We start from the raw sequence: 27,875 nt of genomic DNA, 5'->3' as shown, positions 1-27,875 counted from the left end.
CTGTGGTCTGTGCATTCTGCTACCACCAGTTCTGCAACAGAATGAGAAATCTAGCAGAAATTATGTAAAAAGAACACCAGAAAGAGCACCTCCTAATTGTTTCTAAAAAAGGTAAATTGCTGGATGAGTTTACCAACCAGAGTCTTAAACCATGGTTTGATGGTGCACGTCACTGAACTGCGACACCAAAGATAGTATGCAAAGGAAAGGCAAGAAGCAGCCCACAGTTCATTTCTGATGCAGTGTGGCTCATTAACTCTGGGGCACTGTCACTCTTTCCTTAGTGTGGTACAAGCAAAACCAATAGAAATTTCCTAGCTAAGGAATATTCTAATTCAACAATCCCATCAGTACAGATAGCAACTTATTTTCAACATGAAATTATTCCCTCTTGAAATATTTCACTATGAAAAATGTGAATTAATAAGGAGTTACACATCTACTTAGCCATCATAGGATCCCTAAAGGCATCTCCAAAGTAAGCAATAGCGCAGAGAAATTTTATTTATCATGCTTAAGAACACTGCATACATAGTTTGCAACACACAATTACAGGAACTATTACAATTCTGAAATTACAAAAATAGTTCTCACTTTTTATTATTTCTATACATAAATCCTATGCTATTTATACAATAAGCAGCAGTAGTGGTTAATTCATGGATTGAAAAAAAACGGAAACGTTACTTTGTATTTTTTTTTTCATAGAATTTCTTTATGATCCAATAAAATTGTAGGGCCTGCCCTACCATCACCAGCTAGAACATTATTGTTCCAAATTGGCAGTAGAGTTATATTTATGACGCGGTTCAGGCTACGGAGAGATAAAACTGCAAGCAGAAATTCAAGAATATCAACACACAACTAGTACTCAAGTCTTGTTCAATGCACGTTTTATCTCGAATCAACATTGGCAATCTACATACTAGCACTTGCACTCTGCAAGTACAGAGTGTAGTGTATAGTTAAGAAGAATTAAGCTTTCTCCATTTGTGGCAGAAATGGTTTTCAACCTTTTAGAATTCTCAGAAACAAGGCATTCAATATACTTGCAAGATGGCACTGAATAATGCTATAATAAATAATTATAATTATTAATGAATAATTATAATTATTAATAATTCCTTCTGCATAAAAGCACTCAATATGCTAATTTAACTGCACAATCATTTTTACAGATACTTCTGCTGTCCTGCCCTAAACACACTGCTTCATTTACCAACCCCACTTCTCCAAAAAGGAGAAGTCCCAGTAAGACTACATCATGCTTTGGCAAGGAGCTTCAGCCTGTCTACTCCCATGAACATGACAAGAGGAGAGAGAAAGCTTCAATGCTGAGTTCTGAATAAGCTACAGTTTCAGTTACATCCAAATTTAGGAAACTCTGATCTGAATGATGGTTAGTGTGAACAAGTCAGGAGATCACTACAGTTCACCTCTGATGCCACTAAATTATGATTTATTGTTACATTTAAATCAGGCCATTGTAAGCAGCCCGTCCTTTACAGACTACATCAAATCGCTTAATTTAACTAGCAGTTTATATGAATTGCATCAAAGCATGTGCACTTTGATTAGGAAGGTATCAAAATACAATTACAAAGTAGTACAGAAATGTGTATCTCACACAAAATGTATCAAAACCTTTGAAATATGTTAAAGAAAACAACAATATTTTATATTACAAGTGAAAACATTTCCAATAAAGCTGACAATTACAGTTTATCAAAATAAATGGATACTGGTGCATGTCGTCAAGTGGTGCAATATAATAATTGAATTTTGACTACACAATTGATCTTAAAATTAAATTATTTCCTAATTAGAGGATATTTAAACACTTTGCATTCCCAGTACATATGTGTCACCACTGTGCAGTCTAAGTCAACCATATATTAATCTACCTGCTTCCGTCAAAGTGCAATATCTCTAATGCAGAATGTGAGCTTTAAGAAGTAACATTGACAGTGGAAACTTTTGTTAAACGCACAAAAGCTATTCAGTGAAAAAAATGTTTATACATATACGCCAGGCTCTATCTGAATATTTATGCCTGCATAAGTGCAAGTGTGTACCTCAGAGCAGTGAATAGCTCCTAATTAATTAGTCCCTGACTGAATCCCTTGTAGTATGCCAAGTCACGCAACTGACACACTACTAGGAATTCAATCATAGACTCATTAATTAGCGGCTTATTCACTGTTTTGAGTTATGCTGTTGCATTACTCAGACATAAATATTCAATAGGATTCTGGTCATCCTTAAGACTCTACAAGGAAATAAATGGGCTCCCAAATTGATTCCAGTTCACTTTCAATATGAGTGACAACAGGAAGCATTAAACCACAATATACTAAGTCCAGATAATCAGATAACACTAAATGGAGAATTAACCAAAGATGTATTTACAGAAGAATTTCTGCATAGATCACTTATGGTCAAAAAATTTACAGTGGGTTTTAAATGCTTCTTTCAGAACTCCATTAATTTTAATCGAGGGACTGATTTTGTCAATTGAGTTCATCCACTCCATATTGATTTTCCTTTGCACAAATCTAGCACTGACCCTTTCTCCTGAAATTTTTTGTATTGTCAAATTCTCATCAATTTGTGAGATTTAAATTTATTTACTTCAAATATTGCAATAAAAAGGATAAGCAAAATAAGAAGTAAACCTAATAATTTGTAGATTATGTGATTTCCTGTCATTTTTGACCTGCCATTTGCAAACACTGCTATCTCCTCTAATCTCAAAACAGCAATGGCTAGGAAGCAAATCCAAAGTGCCCAATGTACTGAATTTTTTTAAAAAAATTTTTTTACTGTATTTTATTCCACCATGTAATGTTTAAAGTGAGGGGCTGTGTTTTCTGCTGTTCCCTTACAAAAGAGCAAATAAATTGCAGCCATTTATTTCTAAGCATTTAAGCTTGCATATATTACAAGACTGGTTAAAATTGTAATTTTTCAGGACTTGAAATCCAATCCTTCCCTTTTTGCATCACTTTATTTCAGCATTTCCATCCAATATGTATGCCCTTTTGATCTAAAGCAAATGGTCAAAGTCCTGTTCCCTCTTTTATACCACAATAAGCTGGATCCAAATGCCAGAAATAATTAATTTAAATTGTTCAGAAGCTTCCTATTCCCCTAATTCCTCCTTAGTTCTCCTGTTTGCCCTTACTGGTTTGAATCACTGCTGGACTGGAATCATGATCCAGTGGGCTTTTTTGTTTGTTTGTGTGTGCTTTTGTTTGTTTGTGTGTTGTTGTTGTTTTGCTATTACTATTTCCAAGGCTCCCAAAGGCTTTGGCAAGGCAAAAGGGAGCTATGGGGAGCATCAGAATCTGAAAGGAAGTGGCAATAAGATTTTGATTCATTTAAATTGATTATTTCCAGTTACCATATCTGGTTTACTATTTGGTGCTAGTTTGTATTTGAAAATTAAAAAACAAGCAAACACCTCACTTGGTTTTAAATGCCTGCTTCACTGTCATTTGTAGCCCATTTGCTTCATTTTGACCAAAGAGTGTCTTGTTACTTCAGCAAAACAATTCTCAGATCTTCAGAGCAGAAAGAAAGTCAAAAATTCTCTTTGTGGATTATCCTAGTATAGTTTGCTCAATAGGTTCCAAAAATACTGTGCAGGAAAATACTAACACAAAAATACAATCAGTATGCCAACTATCAATAATGCACTATGCCCTACCACAGAAATCCCAACATCTTTTTACCAAACCTCATAGCAATTATTATTACAAAGCATAAGCATAATTAATGTTAAATAGACTAAAAATTAAAAAGTGGAGCCACTCAAAACTCTGCAGTACCAAGGATACATGTGCATGATGTAGCCTTGAATTAAAACACTTTCAAGTCCCATTGATATTCACGGGACCATTAAGCACCTAATTACACATTTCCCATAGACACCAATGGGACTTTAAAATGCTGAGCATCAGTTAAGTGAAATATAAGCTGAAATCCAGTAGTAAGTCACAACTGAATCAATGACATTTATGGAAGTGTGGGTGCACCAAATACACAGATTCAGTGGGCCTGTTCTAGTTGGATTTCAGTCATGATACTTCAAATGTTACTGATCATTTGAGGGGACCTACTATTATAACATGACAAATGCTTTAGTTTTCTTCAGTCAGTTGGCCAGATCCTATCCAAATGAAAACATGGTGAATTCAAAATGGTAACTACTGTATATTACAATGCAATTATAATATAATATAGTGTATTTTAATCAACTATCCAAGCTAAAAGCAACAGGCTGTACCCATACACTACCATCATGGCATGGAGGGATGCTGGTCTGGTATTCAAAGTGAGGATGCAATCATGTTACTTAACATGCCACTATTTTTTGCATAGGAACCAGAAACGGAATGTGCTTGTTTATTTTACTATAGTTCTCAGAACCCCGGTGTAATAACTGTGTGATTCTGGGAATTATATTCATAAAACAAACATTTCCAATCTCTAGCAGGTGATTTCAAAGTTACCAGAGCAGCATGGAAAAGAATTATCAAGCCAGGCTACACTAGCACCGCACATTATGCTCATTCAGTGACTTCTCATTCAAGCATAATTACATATGTGTATATAAGCATGTACGCCTTAAGAGAAAATGGTGACACTGATCTACAGTATCTCTCAAAGCTGGTAAATGAAAACATGGCTGTTTTTAGCAAAAGCTTCTGTTATGATTGGAATACTTTACATTCACTTCTGTCAGGAGTTTACAATTAGATACTACTTAAGTTACAATGCACTGAACTTAAACCTGGAATAGAAAACACACTAGGAGTTCCAAGAGAAGCCAACAACCACTCATTTTATACAAGCTTCCATAAAGCAAAGCTTTAAAGCACATGTAAGTTTTCACTGCTTTACAAAAAAACCCACACCCTAAGGTTCCTTTAAGCACTCCGGTTTGCTTTTCATCTTGTATCTGCCACCCTGAAAATACTTATAAATTAATTGGTATTCATATCATCAAACTACCCACAGATTTTAGACAAATTAATTTTTGTGGAAAGGCAGCAATAACAAGCACTTCATGTGCAATGGGACTTTTAAAGAAAAGAATACAACACAGTGAAAACTGAACTCCCGTAAGATTACTAAATGCAAATGTTTCTCCTAATACTGCATTATGAGCATACTTATTTTAATAGAACAGATGTTTAGACCCTCATCTAAACTAATCAGAACTGAAAATACATCATGAGCTTACTTTCCATTATGTTATTTGTTAGTGGCACACTGTCATGTATACAATTATATGGTTCCAGATTTTTTACAGGACACACACTCATATTTCCACAGGGAAATACAAGCTTGCTAATTCAACATTTCCCCCTCTTCCCAGTGTAACAGTTTAACAGAATACTTACACATTTAAAGTAGACAGGGACAAATTATTGTCAGTATATACAAATGCCCCCTTTCTGTTCATGCCTCAAAGTACAGAAGCCTTCATGACTATACTATATACATCCACCTCTTTTAAATTTTATCAGATATGGTTGAAAAGTTCGATTTTAATGTTAAGTAAAAGAACCAGCAGTCATTTTCTTTTGTCGTACAGAAATTTTGGGGGTTGTGTGTGTTGTTTTTTTACTGAGGAGGCCGAAATACATTTAGATACTCCATCTGTCCCCGCTGGTAAGTTGTATTTCCACCACAGTCCACATACTGGTATCGCTCTTGAGATATTTGTTCTGAGCGGCCAAAGTAAGACGTGGTCACAGTTACTCTTCAAGAAAAAGAAAGGAGAGGAGAGAAAAGACCCAGTTTAAAATGACATTTTATACATTTCTATACATGAAGCAATATTCATATGTTTTAAGATGTACTGTATATATTTTATTCACAGACAAATAAAAGAGTATCACACTGTATGCAAGCTGAGCATTATTTGAGCATCCATACAGGACACAGGTAGAATGAAGTTTTATAAAACAGAACAAGACTGATAAAAAACTAGAACTGTATTCTAGATTAGAAAATGTTTGGATTAGAACTATCATATTTTCCAAGCTTCCATTTCTACTGAATTCACCAGGGCGTTGTTAGATAGGACACTATGGAGCAATGTTTCATCATCTGTGAGCTTTTCGAAGACACTATCACTGATTAGTTTGTGATTAGGTGTGGTCTCTCCTGCTGAAAGTTATTACTAATGATAAGGTACTGCCAAGTCAATTCTAACAGATGGCGACCCTTTCCAGCATTTTCTAGGTAAGAAGTACTTGGAAATGGTTTACTATTCCTTTCCTCTAAAGGTGCTCTGGGACTGTGCAGCTTGCCCAAGGTTACACAATCCGGCTCTTCTCATATAAAGCATAGTGTGGAATCAAACTCCTACAGCTAGGACATCCATCTCACTGAAATCTCTAACCAGCCTTGTTGTTGTTTAGTCGTTAAATTGTGTCCAACTCTTCATGACCCCATGGACCAGAGCACGCCAGGCCCTCCTGTCTTCCACTGCCTCCCAGAGTTTGGTCACATTCATATTGATAGCTTCAATGACACTGCCCAGCCGTTTCATCCTCTGTCGTCCCCTTCTCCTCTTGCCCTCTTTCCCAACATCAGGGTCTTTTCCAGGGAGTCTTCTTTTCCCATGAGATGGCCAAAGTACTGGAGCTTCAGTTTCAGGATCTGTCCTTCCAGTGAGTACTCAGGGTTGATTTCCTTCAGAATGGATAGGTTTGTTCTCTTTGTAGTCCAGGGGACTCTCAAGAGTCTCCTCCAGCACCACAATTCAAAAGCATAAATTCTTTGGTGGACAGCCTTCTTTATGGTTCAGCTCCAACTTCCATACATCACTACTGGAAAAACCATAGCTTTGACTATGCAGACCGTTGTCGGCAAGGTGATGTCTCTGCTTTTGAAGATGCTGTTGAGGTGTGTCATCGCTTTCCTCCCAAGAAGCAACCATCTTTTAATTTCGTGGCTGCTGTCACCATCTGCAGTGATCATGGAGCCTAAGAAAGTAAAATCTGTCACTGCTTCCATATCTTCCCCTTCTATTTGCCAGGAGGTGATGGGACCAAAGACCATGATTTTGGTTTTTTTGATGTTGAGCTTCAGAGCATGTTTGTGCTCTCCTCTTTCACCCTCATTACGAGGTTCTTTAATTCTTCCTCACTTTCTGCCATCAGAGTGGTATCATCTGCATAACTGAAGTTCTTAATATTTCTTTTGGCAATCTTAATTCTGGCTTGTGATTCATCCAGTCCAGCCTTTCGCATGATGTATTCTGATATAAGTTAAATAACTGGGAGACAATATACAGCCTTGTCGTACTCCTTTCCCAATTTTGAACCAATCAGTTGTTCCATATCCAGTTCTAACTGTTGCTTCCTATGCCATACATAGATTTCTCAGGAGGTAGACAAGGTGGTCAGGCACTCCCATTTCTTTAAGAACTTGCCATAGTTTGCTGTGGTCCACACAGTCAAAGGCTTTTGCGTAGTCAATGAAGCAGAAGTAGTTTTTCTGGAACTCTCTGGCTTTCTCCACAATCCAGTGCATGTTAGCAATTTGGTCTCTAGTTCATCTGCCCCTTCGAAATCCAGCTTATACTTCAAGGAGTTCTCGGTCCATATACTGCTGAAGCCTACCTTGTAGGATTTTGAGCATAACCTTGCTAGTGTGTGAAATGAGTGTGAAACCAGCCATATAAACTACCTAACTTAATCAGCCAAAAGTAATAAAACATACGGAAACAGGGCAAGAAAAAAATAGTTAAAGGCAGGGTTGGTACATTAACAGTTTGCAGAGAACATTTATGCATAAATGAAAATGCAATACTTACTGCATCATGACTACTATGTTATGCACTTTGATAGAGATTAGGGTACAAAAATCGCTGTAAGAAAGAAAGCGACATTAGCATAGTCCATATAGTTAAAACCAAGAAAACATGCCAATTTTATCTATGGGAAAATTCTGCTCTACTCAGTTTCAAATGGGCTTGACTAAAATGAGACTTAAAAATAAATCTGGTTACTACTGGAAATGAGATACAGTCTTAGTCATGTGCCTCCCTAAACACACCCTGCAGTAGCAGTAACAGAAAAGCAATCACAAATAATTTAGAATGATGGATTTTGCATTTCTCATTTCTGCTCTGCCAGGGACTGGGTTGTTCAATCTTTAATGCGGTATAGTATCCTGGATATAAGTATACGAGTCAGAACAATGCATGCCATGAGCAAGTCTACTCCTCATGCTACAGTTCCCTTCCTAAGCAAAATAGCAGTCATTGTAGGTTTTTCAGGCTGTCTGGCTGTGTTCTTGACATTTTTCTTCCTAAAATTTCACCAGTCTCTGTGGCCAGCATCTTCAGAGGACAGAACTCTGTCTGTGCTCTGGTGCAGTTTATAGGATAGCTGATTATTTATAGTTATGGGGTCCGCTTTTTGTCCTTTTCAGGAGATTGGGTGATTATGGTGATCAGCGTGTTTTTTGTTGTGGGTGTATTGTTGGTATTAAGGGGGAGAGATGATCTGTCACTGATGTGTGTCATTAGCTGGTCTTTTGTGTGCTGTGATCACTAGTCCTTGTGGCTGGGTAGAGTTTGTTGACCTTTTGAAATCCACAAACAGCAGCAGAGCTTCAACAAAAAAGACGAAAGTCTAAACCTCAACAAAGCCTGCCTCCCAGCACTGAAAAACACAGCCTGCAAAAGAGACTGGTGAAACTTTAGGAAGAAAAACCTCAAGAACACGGCCAGACAGCCCAGAAAACCTACAACAACCATCGGATCCCGGCCGTGAAAGCCTTCGAGAATACAAAATAGCAATCATTTGCTATTCAGGCTGACAGCCAACCCTGATCAGAAGCCCATTAGCACAAGGTGTAACACAGAGAGGGGAGGTTTCAGAAAATCATGTGCAGGCCCCACTAATGTTACAAAGTTCCTGCTGCAGACTAGCTGGAACCAGAGACCCAAACCTAATGGACTGTTCTGCTTTGTTCAGTATGTAAAACAGAACTGTTTATGCCTCCCAAGGGCCTATCCTTCTCCCCCACCAGAAAGACTCAACTAGATTATAGCCAACTACTAAATGTTACATCAACCATTACGAAATCCTTTTTAGTTCAATGGGTTTACTCTTAATGGGACTAGCAACTTTATTTAGCCCCTCCTATTCAGAGCTTGGGCTATGCTGTAATAAGCCACTCCTGTGTTCCCAGGAATAAAAATCCAGAGAGGCAGACACTTACAACATGTAACTCATTTCATCTTGTATAATTGTGGGCACCATATAATCAATCTGGAAAAAAAAAAGCAACATTCAGAATAAAAGCCTGAAACACTGGAGCAAAAGAAAGCCACATTTCACATGACAAATGCAATTTCATGTACAGTACCTGTTTCATATCCAATGGGCCAATATGGGTGTTATTGTTCAGTCGTGCTTTCCCAATGACAGTCTTTGAAAACTGTACCTGGGCTGTAATGTTTTGAACTTCAACAGAATAATAGTTGTTGTTTGTTATATTCAATGTGTTCTGCAGAAGAGATAATTTAGAATGGTCAGCATTCTAGATACCTTTATAATGCACAGAACATCAAAGTGGAAGCAAATTTAACAATGGTCTTACCGTAATATTTAAATATATTACGCGTCTCTTAGCTTCATAACTGACATATACTGACTTGACTCCGATGTACTCCACATCAATAGATCGAGGAAATAAGAAAAATACTGCCAGCCCAGAAAGTAGCAAACAAACAACTACAGAAGCAGTCACGTAAAGTTTTCTGTAAAAGAGATAAGACAGGTTATCACTGAATATTCGGTTGCAAAATCCATACCAGCCCTCTCCATTTAATCTGTACTGTATTAATTTTATTTTAAAAAAATGTTTATTATTTAATAATCTATAAAATTTAAACCTCTTAATATATAAAAGAATCTGCAAATAGTTTTCAAACTATATCCAAGATCCAAGGATATATATTAATATCCACCACCAGCTAAACTGGGACTTTCTTCCCCTTCCCTTTCCACTATATCCTGCCATGGGACTTAAAAACCCGCTTTAGAGTGTTTCCCAGCCCACAGCGGCCGGTGTATCAGGCTGTAGCATGGGAGGGTGTAGAGGTGAGTTCCCTGATTCTAGAAAAAAAAAACACTGAGATCTAGCAGAGGAATGCCACTGGATTCTGGCCAATGTACTGTAAAACCATAATTTTAAAACATGTACAATATAATGCAAACATAATTTTTTAAAAAATCTAAATCAACATTTTAAAACAGAACAGCATCAAAACCATTACATGCCAGATTCCAATTGTGCAAACAAATATGTTTCCAGAGGGAGTCTTAAACTAATCATTCTTTATCACTTGCACTGCATTTGGAGACGGGTTCCAAAAAGACCTGTTCTCAAGATGTTCTGTGGCAACATTCTGTTGACCACATGTCTAGGAAGACCTCCTCTGACCATCTTAATTGGCAGAATAAAGGGAAAGGCAGTGTACTTGTTATCCAGGTACTCTGTTCTTTACAAGTCAGGAGCAGAACCTTTAATGTCATTAAGTGGTGAATAGGCAGTCGATGAGCCACAGGGTACCTTCTAACTCTGCAGTTCTAAGATGCTGGTGCAGTGCTTTAAATAAAGGCATAATACTATTGCTGACTAGATAGCTCAGTGGTTTAAGTATCTGACTGTGGAGCCAGAGGTTAGGAATTCAATTCCCCACTGTGCCTCCTCTGAGTAGAGTCAGCCTGTGTGGCCTTGGGCACAGACCTAGGATGCCCTGAAAAAAAGGGAGCGGTAAACCGCTTCTGTGCATTCTCTACTTGAGAAACCCCGAAAAGGGTCACCATAGGTCAGAACTGACTTGACAGCATATCATCATCATTATTATTCATACACAGCTTGGTGTTCTACATCATCTGTAGCCTCCAAATCAGATGCAAGGGCAACCCCACAGACTGCATTACAGAAGTTGAATTTTAAAACATATTACACTAGATTAATCTATATCTACCTAGATTTAAAGAAAAAAAAATTTAGTCATTTGAGTGAGTTCTAGCTTGTTTCTAATTTGGTTTCATCTGGGTCTACAGGAATTCCAGTGTAGTCAGGGTAATCCATCCTGGTCCATGAGGAATAAATTATATGAAATGCAATTTCAGTAAAAAGCCTTCAGAGACCTAGATATCCAAGATGAGGAGCAAGAAAGAAGACACTTTTAACATGGTACAGTGGTGCCTCGCTTAACAATGATAATCTGTTCCAGGAAAATCGCTGTTAAACGAAAACATGGTAAAGTGAAATTAAAAACCCCATTGAACACATTGAAAACCATTCAATGCGTTCCAATGGGGTAAAAATACACCGTCCAGCGAAGATCCTCCATACGGCGGCCATTTTCGGTGCCTATATAGCGAGGAATCCGTCCCTAAGCATAGCGGGAGCCATTTTAAGCACCCGGTGGCCATTCTGAAAACACAACGATCAGCTGTTTTTGATAGTCGTAAAGTGAAAATCGGTTCCTGAAGCAGGGAACTGATCATCGCTAAGCGAAATTCCCCCATTGAGACCATAATTTTGCAATCGCAATTGCGATCGCAAAAACATCGTCGTAAAGCGGATTCGTTGTCACACGGGGCAATTGTTAAGTGAGGCACCACTGTACTGTCCTTTCCCAATAAGAGCAACACATGTACAGTTATGATACTAGATTTGATTAGATAAAAATATAATTTTATTGTAGTTTACTAAAACAACCCGTTCACATTCTTACACCAAACAAACTTACGTTCGTCTTGGTCTCAGTCTCTGATCACTGTATGGAATAAGGGCAACAAGCTGATTTTCCTGTCCTAGAAACAGAAATTAACTTTTTCAGGATCATTCATCCATTTTCATTTCTATGTTGCTTTTCTTCCAATTAAAGGACTCAAGACCACTCATCAAGCTCACAATTTCTATACATGTTCAGTGCTACTGTAAATCTAGTATCGTATGCTATGTCACAGAAGCTACAGAAATGATGGTTTATCATAACATTTTAATGCTTGTTAATCATAGTAATACCGATAAATATACCTTTTAATTGTTTTATAGTTAGTTTTACAGCAAGTTTAATGGGTCACAGGCTCTTAGGTCGGTAACAAGGAAAACAATGCTATCTATTTATATTCACATTAGTATTACACAAACTCAAGGAAATGAAGCTATATGTATTTCACTAATATTTTAAAATGCAGAATACACAATATTTAAAATATACAACTTCTATACCAGATACACATTAATTTAATAATTAATGGAAACTTAAAGAAGAATATATAACATATTCAAAATCATGGCTACCAATTAAGTTGCATATTAATCCATTTAGACATACCACGTGGGATTCTCCCTGTGCCTTGGCAGGTGGGACATGTGACGCTGTCTCTTCCCGTAAATTCAACGTATGGAAACTGTGACACATCTCCATTCCTTCCATCTTCGCCATGACATTCAGAGTGAGTTAATCCATTCCTCATGCTGTCTGATGAGGAAATCCCATCATCTTTAGACATGTGTAAAGGCATTGAAAGAGACTTCCCCATGTCTGCTGACAGGAAAAGAGATAGACGTTAGACCATGAAAACATTTACTATAGCAGGCTTTGCTTGCTAAACGATGAACAGAATGCTTTTATAATTCTTCCAAAAACAGAACTTTCAGGATCAAGACTCTGCAGTTCTAAGACTCTAAAGACATTTAAGTTCTAAACAGATATTTATGTTCAGTTGAATATTTACACATACTGTATATATACACACACAGGACTATAGCTCAAAGGGAAAATACCGGTAAGTCTACTCGGTTATTCTACAAGTATTACAGCTACACCCCTTCATGGATTGCTGCCTTGTCGTGGCGAGGGGGCTTGAGTAAGAGAAGCTATGGGCTATGCCGTGCAGGGCCACCCAAGACGGACAGGTCATAGTGGAGAGTTCTGACTAAACACAATCCACCTGGGGTAGGAACCGGCAATTCCACTCCAGTATCTTTGCCAAGAATGCCCCATGATCAGAAACAAAAGGCTAAAAGATATGACGCTGGAAGATGGGACCCTCAGGTCAAAAGGCGTCCAACATGCTACTGAGGAAGAGCGGAGGACAAGTACAAGTAGCTCCAGAGCTGATGAAGTGGATGGGCCAAAGCTGAAAGGACGCTCAGCTGTGGACGTGCCTGGAAGTGAAAGGAAAGTCTGATGCTGGAAAGAAAAATACTGCATAGGAACCTGGAATGTAAGATCTATGAACCTTGGGAAGCTGGAGGTGGTCAAACAGGAGATGGCAAGAATAAACATTGACATTCTGGGCATCAGTGAACTAAAATGGATGGGAATGGGTGATTTCAACTCAGATGATTATCATGTCTACTATTGTGGGCAAGAATCCCGTAGAAGGAATGGAGTAGCCCTCATAGTCAACAAAAGAGTGGGAAAAGCCGTAATGGGATATAATCTCAAAAATGATAGAATGATGTCATTACGTATCCAAGGCAGACCTTTCAACATCACAATAATCCAAGTTTATGCACCAACCTTCCATTGCTGAGGAGACTGAAATTGAACAATTTTATGAAGATTTACAACACCTTCTAGAACTGACACCGAAGAAGGATGTTCTTCTCATTCTGGGGGACTGGAATGCTAAGGTAGGGAGTCAAGAGATAAAAGGAACAACAGGGAAGTTTGGCCTTGGAGTTCAAAACGAAGCAGGGCAAAGGCTAATAGAGTTTTGTCAAGAGAACAAGCTGGTCATCACAAACACCCTTTTCCAACAACACAAGAGGCGACTCTACACATGGAAATCACCAGATGGGCAACATCGAAATCAGATTGATTATATTCTCTGCAGCCAAAGATGGAGAAGCTCTATACAGTCAGCAAAAACAAGACCTGGAGCTGATTGTGGCTCTGATCATCAGCTTTTCATAGCAAAATTCAAGCTTAAACTGAAGAGAGTAGGAAAAACCATTGGGCCACTCAGGTATAATCTAAACCAAATCCCTTACGTATACACAGTAGACGTGAAGAACAGATTTAAGGAACTAGATTTGGTGGACAGAGTGCCTGAAGAACTTTGGATAGAGGCTCGTAACATTGTACAGGAGGCAGCAACAAAAACCATCCCAAAGAAAAGGAAATGCAAGAAAGCAAAGTGGCTGTCCAACGAGGCCTTACAAATAGCAGAAAAGAGAAGGGAAACAAAATGCAGGGGAGATAGGGAAAGTTACAGAAAATTGAGTGCAGACTTCCAAAGAATAGCAAGGAGAGACAAGAGGGCCTTCTTAAATGAACAATGCAAAGAAATAGAGGAAAATAACAGAAATGGAAAAAACCAGAGATCTGTTCAGGAAAATTGGAGATATTAGAGGAAAATTTTGTGCAAAGATTGACATGATAAAAGACAAAAATGGAAGGGACCTCACAGAAGCAGAAGACATCAAGAAGAGGTGGCAAGAATACACAGAGGAATTATATCAAAAAGTTTTGGATATCCCGGACAACCCAGACAATATAGTTGCTGACCTAGAGCCAGACATCCTGGAGAGTGAGGTCAAGTGGGCCTTAGAAAGCCTGGCTAACAACAAGGCCAGTGGAGGTGATGGCATTCCAGTCAAACTATTTAAAATCCTAAAGGATGATGCTGTTAAGGTGCTACATTCAATATGCCAACAAGTTTGGAAAACTCAACAGTGGCCAGAGGACTGGAAAAGATCAGTCTACATCCCAACACCAAAGAAGGGCAGTGCCAAAGAATGCTCCAACTCACGGACAATTGCACTCATCTCACACGCCAGCAAGGTTATGCTCAAAATCATACAAGGTAGGCTTCAGCAGTATGTGGACCGAGAACTCCCAGAAGTACAAGCGGGATTCCGAAGGGGCAGAGGAACTCGAGACCAAATTGCCAACATGCGGTGGATTATGGAGAAAGCCAGAGAGTTCCAGAAAAACATCTACTTCTGCTTCGTTGACTATGCAAAAGCCTTTGACTGTGTGGACCACAGCAAACTATGGCAAGTCCTAAAAGAAATGGGCGTGCGTGACCACCTTATCCATCTCCTGAGAAACCTATATGTGGGACAGGAAGCAACAGTTAGAACTGGATATGGAACAACAGATTGGTTCAAAATTGGGAAAGGAGTACGACAAGGCTGTATATTGTCACCCTGCTTATTTAACTTATATGCAGAATACATCATGCGGAAGGCTGGACTGGAGGAATCCCAAGCGGGAATTAAGATTGCAGGAAGAAATATCAACAACCTCCGATATGCAGATGATACCACTCTGATGGCGGAAAGTGAGGAGAAACTAAAGAACCTTGTAATGAGGGTGAAAGACGAGAGTGCAAAAAACGGTCTGAAACTCAACATCAAAAAAACTAAGATCATGGCCACTGGTCCCATCACCTCCTGGGAAATAGAAGGGGAAGATATGGAGGCAGTGACAGATTTTACTTTCTTGGGCTCCATGATCACTGCAGATGGAGTCAGCAGCCCCGAAATTGAAAGACGCCTGCTTCTTGGGAGGAAAGCAATGACAAACCTTGACAGCATCTTAAAAAGCAGAGACATCACCTTGCCAACAAAAGTCCGAATAGTAAAAGCTATGGTTTTTCCTGTAGTGTTGTATGGAAGTGAGAGCTGGACCATAAAGAAAGCTGACCGCCGAAGAATTGATGCCTTTGACTGCAAAGAGAACAAACCTATCAATTCTAAATGAAATCAACCCCGAGTGCCCATTGGAAGGACAGATCCTGAAGCTGAGGCTCCAGTACTTTGGCCATCTCATGAGAAGAGAAGACTCCTTGGAAAAGACTTTGATGTTGGGAAAGTGTGAAGGCAAGAGGAGAAGGGGACGACCGAGGATGAGATGGTTGGACAGTGTCATCGAAGCAACCAACATGAATTTGACACAACTCCGGGAGGCGGTGGAGGATAGGAGGGCCTGGCGTGCTCTGGTCCATGGGGTCACAAAGAGTCGGACACGACTAAATGACTGAACACACACACACATTACAGCTACAAATATATTGAGCCATACTTCCTTAACAAAAAATGTGTAACTGTTTGTAACGTGGTGGGCCACTCCAAAGTCACTACCAACTCCAGGCCTCTCAGAATGCCCACCACGCCACTACACACTCTTGCTGCCACCAACCTTTCCTTTAAATAAAAAGGACAAGGGTTTCTTTCAAAAATAAAACTGGTTTATTGATTACAAAATAAAATATGAAAATCACTGGAAGATAATCACGATGTAAATCACTTTCTCAATTTAATTAAACATAGACTTTCCCTCACTGACACTCAGGCACGCAGGCCTCTAACAAACTCTCCAGATCTCACTCTGGTTCTCTCACTCAATCTCTTATCTGCCTTCAAACACTCTTCACCCCCCTTTTTATACCTCCCCTTCAGTTCCACCCTCCGTCACACCATTGGCTGAAGATTCACTGACAGGTGAGGTCATGGCTGCCCGTTACACTGTTGGTTCCAACAAATGAAGGATGCAACAAATATTCAAATCATTGATTCCCCACTGTGGCTCCTTGACAGGGGCTGGACTCAGTGATCCACAGGGTCCCTTCCAGCTATGCAGTTCTAAAATTATGATGATCAGTAAATGCATCTTTGTAAAATCCTATTAGCAAGTTGTTTTTCTGTATTTACAGTTACTATGAACACAAACTCCCTTAGCAAATACAATTAGCTTAGCTACAATTGGCATTCAGCATGGTTTCTTGCTTGAGCTCTACTTAAGATCCTAAATGATCCTAAAATAATCCCAGACCTTCTAAATCTTTGTTATTTCCATCCTCATTAAATGCTTATAGTTATAACTCTTGTTTTATTACCTGATTACTGCATTTATTAGCTGTCTTATTATATTTTTAGTTCTTTATTATTCTGTTGCATATTATTCTGCTGCATATTTCTAAAACTGCACAGTCTAGAAAATCAGAATCTATACCTGAACCACAGCTTAGATAGTGCAATGTACAGTATATGATGAAGTCAACGTGAACTCTCTGAAACATGCTGAGCCCGGAAAGCCAGTGAAACTGCTATAATCATCATATATTAGAACCTAAATTGCACGGCTTTCAAAGCTATGATTTCACAACCTGCTATGGCAGCAAACCAGTTAACAGTAGCGTAAGTATTCAGATACAACTCTGAAGAAAACAAACTGTTGCTGAACACTTATAGGCAGGACCTAAATACTTAGGATCATTTTACTAATCTTCTTTTACTAATGTTTAAAAAAAGGTAAATTTTCCTGTCATTGATTCATTCTATGGGAATTGTGTCCGGAATTTTTGTGCAGAACAAATGAATTCTTTATATCACTCCTGTGAGTGTCACAGTAAGTGATTTTATTACCTTGAGATCATGTGGAAAATCCCAAGTATTCAGTGCTACAAAACCACTTACAAGCTCAGAACATCCCTAGTTCTCCACTTGTTTCCCACAAAACTTTCAGTTAAAGACCAAAAGAAACTGAAATAACCCAGTTATAGAGATATTGGTTTGGGAAAACTAAAAGAGCAACTCTAGTCTCTACAGGATACAATTCTATATATATATATTTTGTTGTTTAGTCGTTAAGTTGTGTCTGATTCTTCATGACCCCATGGACCAGAGAATGCCAGGCCCTCCTGTCTTCCATTGCTTCCCAGAGTTTGGTCAAATTCATGTTGGTAGCTTCAATGACACTGTCCAACCATCTCTGTCGTCCCCTTCTCCTCTTGCCCTCTTTCCCAACATCAGGGTCTTTTCTAGGGAGTCTTCTCTTCCCATGAGATGGCCAAAGTACTGGAGCCTCAGTGTCAGGATCTGTCCTTCCAGTGAGTACTCAGGGTTGATTTCCTTCAAAATGGATAGGTTTGTTCTCCTTGCAGTCCAGGGAACTCTCAAGAGTCTCCTCCAGCACCACAATTCAAAAACATCAATTCATTGGCAGTCAGCCTTCTTTATGGTCCAGCTCTCACTTCCATACATCACTACTGCAAAAACCATAGCTTTATCTATGTGGACCTTTGTTGGCAAGGTGATGTCTCTGCTTTTTAAGATGCTGTCAAGGTTTGTCATCGCTTTCCTCCCAAGAAGCAGGCATCTTTTAATTTCGTGCCTGCTGTCACCATCTGCAGTGATCATGGAGGCCAAGAAAGTAAAATCTGTCATTGCCTCCATATCTTCCCCTTTTATTGCCAGGTGATGGGACCAGTGGCCATGATCTTAATTTTTTGATGTTGAGCTTCAGACCATTTTTGCGCTCTTCTCTATACACACCCACCCTATAGAACACTAAACCAAGCAGTGCTTATTAGAGGATTTTTTTGGATATTGTCTGCACACTGTCCAGCTCACAGCTACCATTTTAGTACTGGATAAATCGATTCTGATTGATATGATATGTCTGGAGTGCAAGAGACAGTAAATCACACCTTGTGAGATTGACTGCATATAGAGAGTTCTGTTAATATTACATTTCTTATTCTCAGGTTCCAAAATTGAGTACAGTGGTGCCTCGCACAGCGAGGTTAATCCGTTCCGGATTAACCCTCGCTGTGTGAAACATCGCACTACGGAAAGTAAAAAGCCATTGGAACGCATTAAACATGGTTTAATGCGTTCCAATTTGGCCGAATACTCACCGTTGTGCGATGTTCCGGTATAGCCGGCAGCCATTTTCGCGCCCTCCCCTTGCACAACGAGGGCGCGAAAACGCTGCGATCAGCTGTCCGGCGGGTCCAAAATGGCCGCCGGAACAGCCGAAATGGTGGGGCACAGCGTTTTCGCGCCCTTGGTAAGCAAGGGGAGCGCGCGAAAACGCTGCCGGAAGCCCCAAAATGGTTGCGCGATCGCAAAAACGGCATCGTTGCGCGGATTCGTCGCTCTACGGAGCGACCGTTGTGCGAGGCACCACTGTATTAGGAAAGATAGAATATTCCATGTATACACACATGTTGCCTTCCCGTCCCCTTCCTTTTATTTATGAAAACAATTTCCAACTGAGAAACTCCCTCCCAACTTAAATGGGGGTTACAAAATGTTATAATTGCTAACATTTCTCCCCCATGTAGTCCTGGAAGTGGGGATCCCTTTTAAGATAACACACAGGGAATAGGTGGATAATTAATTACAATAAAAGAATCAGTTGTAAAAATTTTTGTCTTGTTATATTAAGCACTGATTGAGATTTTAAACATGTCTTAGACTCTAGGCATCACTATACAAACTATCTCAGGGAAGTGGGGGAAAACAAACCCAGCTCAGATTGGTGCAAAATAAACATGAGATATCAAACAACTCTTAAATCAAACTCAAGAAACAACTTGAGGAGGAAGAAAAGTGGATATGACATAGTGATAGACTTAAACAACAACCCTAGAGGCGTGAACACTCTCAATCTACTGCAGCAAAACCAGGAGTCTTCTGAATCATTCACCCACAAAAAATGTAAACCATAGTAAAATTTAAAATCTTTTATGTGCTACAAGAGTCTGTATATTATTTTTAATAAAATCCAGAAAGAGTTATTAGTCTTTTGCAGAACCACAAAATAGTCTGTTATTGCTTCGAAAACTAGTATGTTCTTATTTGATATAAATTTTCAGATGAAGTGTACTTCAATCTGCAAACATTTACACCAAATGGTCCTTAAGATACAGATTGCTGTTTACTTCCTTTTCAGTAAGACATAATCAACAGGAGGCCATTCCCAGCACCCAACCAACAGGGCAATTAAGCTTGCTCCTGGTCACTACCAAGTGGCAATTAATTTCATTTACCATTTTTATATTTTAATACTTTCATTCTTTTTTAATATTTGTAAACTTCCTGTTTTTAGCTTTTAAATATTATCTTTTTTAAAAATGCTGTAAGCCACAGAGTTGGGTCTTTTTAGGGAGAAAGGTGGGGTTAACAATATTTTAAATAATAAATAAAATAGAGAATAATAACGGCTCCATTCCTAAATCCCCTCTCCATCTCCGGATCTCCTGGTAAAAAATAAAACAGAAATAAAAAGTAAATTAAAAAAAGGTGGTGGCACCTGGGGCACTTTTTAAGATCCATAAATGTTTATATTAATATTTATAATCTATAATTATGGTGGGGGAGGAGCCTAACGTTACCCCATGGAATCTGTGTTGATATGGAAGAGGAGGATGAAAAGAAAATTTGTGGAGCTTAGAGAAATCCCTGGAGTAGGAAATGGCAAGCCACTCCAGTATCTTTGCCAAGAACACCCCATGATCAGAAACAAAAGGCTAAAAGATATGACGCTGGAAGATGGGCCCCTCAGGTCGGAAGGCGTCCAACATGCTACTGAGGAAGAGCGGAGGACAAGTACAAGTAGCTCCAGAGCTAATGAAGTGGTTGGGCCAAAGCCGAAAGGACGCTCAGCTGTGGACGTGCCTGGAAGTGAAAGGAAAATCCAATGCTGCAAAGAAAAATACTGCATAGGAACCTGGAATGTAAGATCTATGAACACTGGGAAGCTGGAGGTGGTCAAACAGGAGATGGCAAGAATAAACATCGACATCCTGGGCATCAGTGAACTAAAATGGACAGGAATGGGCGAATTCAGCTCAGATGATTATCATATCTACTACTGTGGGCAAGAATCCCGTAGAAGGAATGGAGTAGCCCTCATAGTCAACAAAAGAGTGGGAAAAGCTGTAATGGGATACAATCTCAAAAATGATAGAATGATGTCAATACGAATCCAAGGCAGACCATTCAACATCACAATAATCCAAGTTTATGCACCAACCAGCATTGCTGAGGAGACTGAAATTGAACAATTCTATGAAGATTTACAACACCTTCTAGAACTGACACCAAAGAAAGATGTTCTTCTCATTCTAGGGGACTGGAATGCTAAAGTAGGGAGCCAAGAGATAAAAGGAACAACAGGGAAGTTTGGCCTTGGAGTTCAGAACGAAGCAGGACAAAGGCTAATAGAGTTTTGTCAAGAGAATAAGCTGGTCATCACAAACACTCTTTTCCAACAACACAAGAGGCGACTCTATACATGGAAATCACCAGATGGGCAATATCGAAATCAGATTGATTATATTCTCTGCAGCCAAAGATGGAGAAGCTCTATACAGTCAGCAAAAACAAGACCCGGAGCTGACTGCGGTTCTGATCATCAGCTTCTCATAGCAAAATTCAAGCTTAGACTGAAGAGAATAGGAAAAACCACTGGACCACTCAGGTATAATCTAAACCAAATCCCTTATGAATACACAGTGGAAGTAAAGAACAGATTTAAGGAACTAGATTTGGTGGACAGAGTGCCTGAAGAACTTTGGATAGAGGCTCGTAACATTGTCCAGGAGGCAGCAACGAAAACCATCCCAAAGAAAAGGAAATGCAAGAAAGCAAAGTGGCTGTCCAACGAGGCCTTAGAAATAGCAGAGAGGAGAAGGGAAGCAAAATGCAAGGGAGATAGGGAAAGTTACAGAAACTTGAATTCAGACTTCCAAAGAATAGCAAGGAGAGACAAGAGGGCCTTCTTAAATGAACAATGCAAAGAAATAGAGGAAGATAACAGAAAAGGAAAGACCAGAGATCTGTTCAGGAAAATTGGACATATTAGAGGAACATTTTGCACAAAGATGAACATGATAAAAGACAAAAATGGGAGGGACCTAACAGAAGCAGAAGACGTCAAGAAGAGGTGGCAAGAATACACAGAGGAATTATATCAGAAAGATTTGGATATCCCGGACAACCCAGACAATGTAGTTGCTGACCTTGAGCCAGACATCCTGGAGAGCGAAGTCAAGTGGGCCTTAGAAAGCCTGGCTAACAACAAGGCCAGTGGAGGTGATGGCATTCCAGTTGAACTATTTAAAATCTTGAAAGATGATGCTGTTAAGGTGCTACATTCAATATGCCAGCAAGTTTGGAAAACTCAACAGTGGCCAGAGGATTGGAAAAGATCAGTCTACATCCCAATCCCAAAGAAAGGCAGTGCCAAAGAATGCTCCAACTACCGTACAATTGCACTCATTTCGCACGCTAGCAAGGTTATGCTCAAAATCCTCCAAGGTAGGCTTCAGCAGTATGTGGACCGAGAACTCCCAGAAGTACAAGCTGGATTCCGAAGAGGCAGAGGAACTCGAGACCAAATTGCTAACTTGCGCTGGATTATGGAGAAAGCCAGAGAGTTCCAGAAAAATATCTACTTCTGCTTCATTGACTATGCGAAAGCCTTTGACTGTGTGGACCACAGCAAACTATGGCAAGTTCTTAAAGAAATGGGAGTGCCTGACCACTTTATCTGTCTCCTGAGAAACCTATATGTGGGACAGGAAGCAACAGTTAGAACTGGTCATGGAACAACTGAGTGGTTCAAAATAGGGAAAGGAGTACGGCAAGGCTGTATATTGTCCCCCAGCTTATTTAACTTATATGCAGAATACATCATGCGGAAGGCTGGACTGGAAGAAACCCAAGCCGGAATTAAGATTGCCGGAAGAAATATCAACAACCTCCGATATGCAGATGATACCACTCTGCTGGCAGAAAGTGAGGAGGAATTAAAGAACCTTGTAATGAGAGTGAAAGAGGAGAGTGCAAAAAACGGTCTGAAACTCAACATCAAAAAAACTAAGATCATGGCCACTGGTCCCATCACCTCCTGGGAAATAGAAGGGGAAGATATGGAGGCAGTGTCAAATTTTATCTTCCTGGGCTCCATGATTACTTCAGATGGAGACAGCAGCCCTGAAATTAAAAGGCGCCTTCTTCTTGGGAGGAAAGCGATGACAAATTTTGACAGCATCTTGAAAAGCAGAGACATCACCTTGCCAACAAAAGTCCGAATAGTCAAAGCTATGGTTTTTCCTGTCGTAATGTATGGAAGTGAGAGCTGGACCATAAAAAAAGCAGACCGCCGAAGAATTGATGCCTTTGAATTGTGGTGCTGGAGGAGGCTCTTGAGAATCCCCTGGACTGCAAGGAGAACAAACCTATCAGTTCTAAAGGAAATCAACCCTGAATGCTCACTGGAAGGACAGATCCTGAAGCTGAGGCTCCAGTACTTTGGCCATCTCATGAGAAGAACAGAGTCCTTGGAAAAAACCTTGATGTTAGGAAGGTGTGATGGCAAGAGGAGAAGGGGACGACCAAGGATGAGATGGCTGGACAGTGTCTGCGAAGCAACCAACATGAACCTGACAAAACTCCGGGAGGCAGTAGAAGACAGGAGGGCCTGGCGTGCTCTGGTCCATGGGGTCACGAAGAGTCGGACACGACTAAACGACTAAACAAACAAACAAAAAGGAGCCTAGGTGCTTGCTTTAAAGGGGGCATGGAAAATAATCGCCTGGGCTTCTTCCTCCCACCCGAACCCCCTCTGGCAACCGAGCCACCCCAAAGGCCAAGCGGCTTGCACTGTGCTCAGGTCAGCATCCCTCACCTGCATCGGCTCCCCTCTTCCACACCTGGCGGCTTCACCTGACCAGGCAAACAAACAAGAAGAACTCAGCCAGAGACTCCTCCGCCCGAGGTCCGGCTCGGGAAAGAGAAGAACGAACGCCTCGCCCCAGGACCGGGACCCAAATCCCCGAGGCGGCGCGTCACTGGCCTTCCCCCCTCCCAGATTCGCCCACGACGCCTGCGCTGAGAGCGAGAGAGGCCTCGGTCTGGCGGGTGGGAGAGGAGGTCGGGGAGCTCTCCCGCCGAGGTGCCCCCTTCCTCACAAACAGGGCTGGTGGGGAGGGGGGGTTTGCTGCAGCCTTTTGGAAATGATAACAGAGAGGAAGCTCCCCACCAAGGCGAACGGGTGGGGAAAGGGGGGGGGCAGCGGCTGCGGTTCAGCCGGGAGACGGCGTTCGGGAAGTCGATGCGAACCAGGGAGAAACACTTTTCCCAAAATGGTGGATTTCCTGGGATCTGTAGTCGAGAGTCGTCCCGCCAGGAGGCTCGGCTTTCCACTCCGAAGGCAATAGAATACAATTCCCAACAAGCTTCATGCTTCCTCGCTTCACACATAGCGTCTTCTTGAGGAAATCCCTATCTCTTTCCTCAGTAAGAGTTTGCGCGTGTGTGTTTGTGAGTGACGCCTGCCCGTAGGAGGGGTTTGGATGTATTTTTTAATTTTTTTGTTTTTAATCATTGGTTTTAACATTGCTGTTTCATTGCTTTTAATAGTTTCTTGTTATTTTTAAACTGTTGGTGACTACAGCTTTAATTGTTCTTGGGCCCCCTGTGGGGAGAAAGGCAGCATATAAATAAATAGTAAATTGACACCCACTTTGTTCTTGCTGAAGAGGAGGTGGTGAGGTCAATTGACATAGGAAAAGATATTAAGGCTTAAGTGTTCTTGCAAACAGTATCTGTCTTAGAAAGCCCTGCAGCCCCTAATAAGTTCAGTCAAATAGGGGAACTCTATTGATGCATTTATTATGAATTTGTTATATTTATAACCCATCTTTCTTCCAGTGAGCGCAAAATGGCATACATGCATCCCCTCCCACCTACGGAGTAGGTTGAGAAAGCATGACTTGCTTAAGGGAATCCACAGCTTGTTTCTCCAGCACCTATTCCAATACCTTGGCAGACACACCACTCCAGTACTCTGTTTACCATGGTGATGGGCAGTAGGGACGTGCCATTTGATTTTTTTTTTGGACTCTTTAACTTCCAGAATTCTCCGAGAAATCTCCAGGCAGAATTCTAGGAGTTCTAGCCCACTGGCCCACAACTACACACACCTATATTTTGCTTCCCTGGAGCAGAACCTGTCTCAGGCCTAATTCCTGTTGGTAATATACAAAAATGGAAGTTGCTGCAGTGCTTTCTAGATGCTGTGGGGTTTTTTTGGGGGGGGGAGGCACCATCTATAGGGCAGTGAGACTACAACTCCCAGAAAGCACCTTGCCAGCTTCCAGTTTTGTATACAGTATTAGTAAGCCCAAGTTACAGCCTGATCCAGGTGAGCAAAATGTAGGTGTATGGGGTCTCAAAGTCCCAGAATTCTTCCTGGGGAATTTTGGGAGTTGGAGTCCAAAAAATCTGAATGGCACATCCTCAATGGGCAGGAAAAGGAAACTCTACATATGCATGCCATGAGACACTGTAAAGAGGTTTCCAAGGTCATAGAATGGGAGGTGCTAGGGTTGGAAGGAAGGAATTTTTAGAAGAACATTTGATGAATGCATGTATTTGAACTTCTTGCCAGGCATACAATTTGTCTAATTTATATTATGATTAGTATCTGGCCACTATGTTGTCAAGTCGGAGCTGACTTTGCTTTTTAATGTGTTTGTAATACATTGCCTATTTTGTATATGGCAGTAATCTTATAAACATTAGAACCAAATTGAATACAATTTAATAAGGAGGCACAACATACAGCAGCACTGCCTGGGTGAAATGTGAAGAGAAGCTAATATTTTAAAACAAAGAGTCTGTGGGATAGCAAGGTCACCCTAGCCCTATGTGTTATAGGAGTGCCATGTATATATTAATTCATTACTAGCATATTGACTTCACCTTGACTGCTCACTGAAGGAAAGCCCCAATACAAAATATTCTACTAACATATAACATTCACCAAATAGGCCTGCTTACGTTCCTTGGCTCAAGGTTTGAGATATCTTGGTATCAGCATGCTACTATCAGACTGAGTATTTTAGGCACAGTGCCAGCTATGATATTATGACTTATCTTGAACAACAAACATTCCAGTGAAACCTTGTGCTTTCCAGACTCCAACTCTGATAAAACCCACCCAGCATAGCCAAAGGCAAGGGATTCTGGGAGTTGTAATCTAATAAACTAAAAAACAGGTTATCCATCTTTGCTTACAGGATTGGTGCCATCATGGTGATTAATAGACTACAGAGTAAGCCAGCATCTAAAGTGACTAGTTTGGTTTGGGCCGTGGTAATCTCTTTATTGTCACTTTGAAAGTGTTGAAACTACACCAATGGTAGTCTGATTTGACAGAACAAAAATGGGTGTGATCAACATCAGGAATTGGGAATCTTCAATATTCCAGATATTTTGGACTGTCACAACCCTTTCACACTGGCCATGCTGGCTGATGTGTTTAAGAAATGAATCCCAAAAACATCTGGAGGAAAAAAGGTTTGCCGTTTCCAGGCTACCCTTATATTTGGGAATCAGGTGCACTGGACACAGTGTCAGTTCCCTCTGATGAAGTATGTATAGGGCTAGGCTACACCTCTTCAGTACAGTACTGTATTACTGTTTATTAATCCTCATAGCAAATTTGATAATTTTGTGCAAATCCGCAGGGTGATAAAACAAGGCCACCCCCAGACAAGGTACACCTACACACCCACTTCCCTCAACCCATCTATTCTGCAACTGGGGTGGGGGAGTTTTACCCTCCACACACATTGCCATTCAATAAAAAAGGCTGTTATGATGCTTTAAAAGTCTAAACCACACAAGTGATCTTAAGTATTGTGCAGCAACTTAGTATCACAGTTTTTGAAGAAATACATTGAATCAATTAAGAGCAGGTACAGGCCTCCTTTTGTCTTTAAAAACTCATTTGTTGCATATTGCATTAAAGCAAGAGTTTAAACAGCAAAAGCCATATAAATTGTATTAGAATTCTATGCACTCCAGAATAGCTAGGTAATACTGTAATTATTAGGGGTGTAATAAGAAAAACATAACATTTGAACTTGTGAGCACATGGAAGAGACGTCAAGAGCGTGCAAAGTGCATGCACGTCTGTAATACTAAACCCTGTATACAAAACATGCTTCTGAGCAATACCTCTTTAAGGCCCCAAGTGTCCTTGTTGCACATGCAAAATCTAGCACAGCAAATAATGGATGCCAAAGTACTCGTCGATTTAAGAAAGGAAGAGGCAGGAAAAGAGAACAAGACGGAGCAAAGATCAGCGTAATAATCAACGGGGAGTGGGAGGAAGGGAAGCCATGGCCAGGCCACAGCCTGGTATTTTAAATGGTGCTAAATGGCAATAAGTACTGTAACTTCCCTCTCTCCAGCAAAGATCGCGATCCCTTTACATGTTTCCTCACAAGTAAGCCCCGTTGTGCCCAAAAGGAATCCTTCCCATTACCGTGCAATGAGTTGCAGCAAAAAAAAAAAAAAACCTTCCCCCCCCCTCTCTCTGTGGTTTTTACGTCTTATCCCATCTTCCAAGCTACTCGCTGTTCAAGCTACCCAATTCTCTATACGCGGCTACTCAACGAATCGAGAGTCATCCATACGGTCTCCCCGAAACCACCTTCCAAGGTTAGATTCATTTTTTCTTCTTCTCCTCGCCATGATGCACAATTCTTTGCACAAAACCCCAAGCATTGCGTGAGCGCGTTCGTACACAATCTGCGTCTCTCCCCCCCCCCATCCCATCTGGTTGGGAAGGCCTGCTTCCAGAGACCCCCCCCTCCCGTCCCGTCACCACCAACACAGTCCCCACGACCTCTTCCAGCACTCACCGGCGGTGCAACGAAGCCAACGCTGCCGGCCAGTTTCGAAGCGAAAGACACGGGTCTTGTTTTTCCCCTTACTCTTCCCCGCGACTCGGCAACAGCAGCTGTTTGTCAAGGTTTACGGCCGAAGACGGCTGAGCATGCTCAGTAGGAGAAGTCGAAGCCAAGAGCCCTTTCCTTTGCCCTCACTTTGAACTGGACTCCATGCTCGGGTGGAAAGCGTGCCCAAGAAAAGGGAAGACGAAGAATGGTCTAGGGTTGTGCAATCTGTTAAATCACACGAACCAAGCTGCTTTGTGTATGTGTTTATGGCGTGGGGGACGGTGCAGTGTTGTTGATCGCGCATGACAAAACCGCAGT

General features: G+C 40.7%; 1 protein-coding gene across 4 annotated transcripts; it reads right to left on the bottom strand.

Annotated features, from left to right (window-relative positions):
- Nucleotides 1-479: 479 nt before the first annotated feature.
- TMEM106B (transmembrane protein 106B) lies at nt 480-27,875 on the bottom strand. Of its 4 annotated transcripts, none has more exons than XM_020781612.3 (8): nt 27,522-27,875; nt 12,392-12,604; nt 11,801-11,864; nt 9,631-9,790; nt 9,397-9,537; nt 9,250-9,299; nt 7,835-7,888; nt 480-5,770 (listed from the first exon to the last, which is right to left on the bottom strand). In XM_020781612.3, the coding sequence occupies exons 2-8, from the start codon at nt 12,597-12,599 to the stop codon at nt 5,632-5,634; spliced, it is 816 nt and encodes a 271-aa protein (XP_020637271.2). In that variant the 5' UTR covers nt 12,600-12,604; nt 27,522-27,875; the 3' UTR covers nt 480-5,631. The 4 variants fall into 4 exon arrangements, with proteins under 4 accessions (XP_020637271.2, XP_020637261.2, XP_020637280.2 ...); XM_020781602.3 differs by having other exon boundaries at nt 12,392-12,601; nt 27,522-27,864; XM_020781621.3 differs by lacking the exon at nt 27,522-27,875 and adding an exon at nt 23,495-23,643 and having other exon boundaries at nt 12,392-12,601.

The sequence above is a fragment of the Pogona vitticeps genome, chromosome 6, assembly GCF_051106095.1.
Source record: "Pogona vitticeps strain Pit_001003342236 chromosome 6, PviZW2.1, whole genome shotgun sequence".
Classification (NCBI taxonomy): domain Eukaryota; kingdom Metazoa; phylum Chordata; class Lepidosauria; order Squamata; family Agamidae; genus Pogona; species Pogona vitticeps.
The sequence above is the reverse complement of the archived record's forward strand: the minus strand, read 5'-3'. Positions and strand labels throughout refer to the sequence as shown.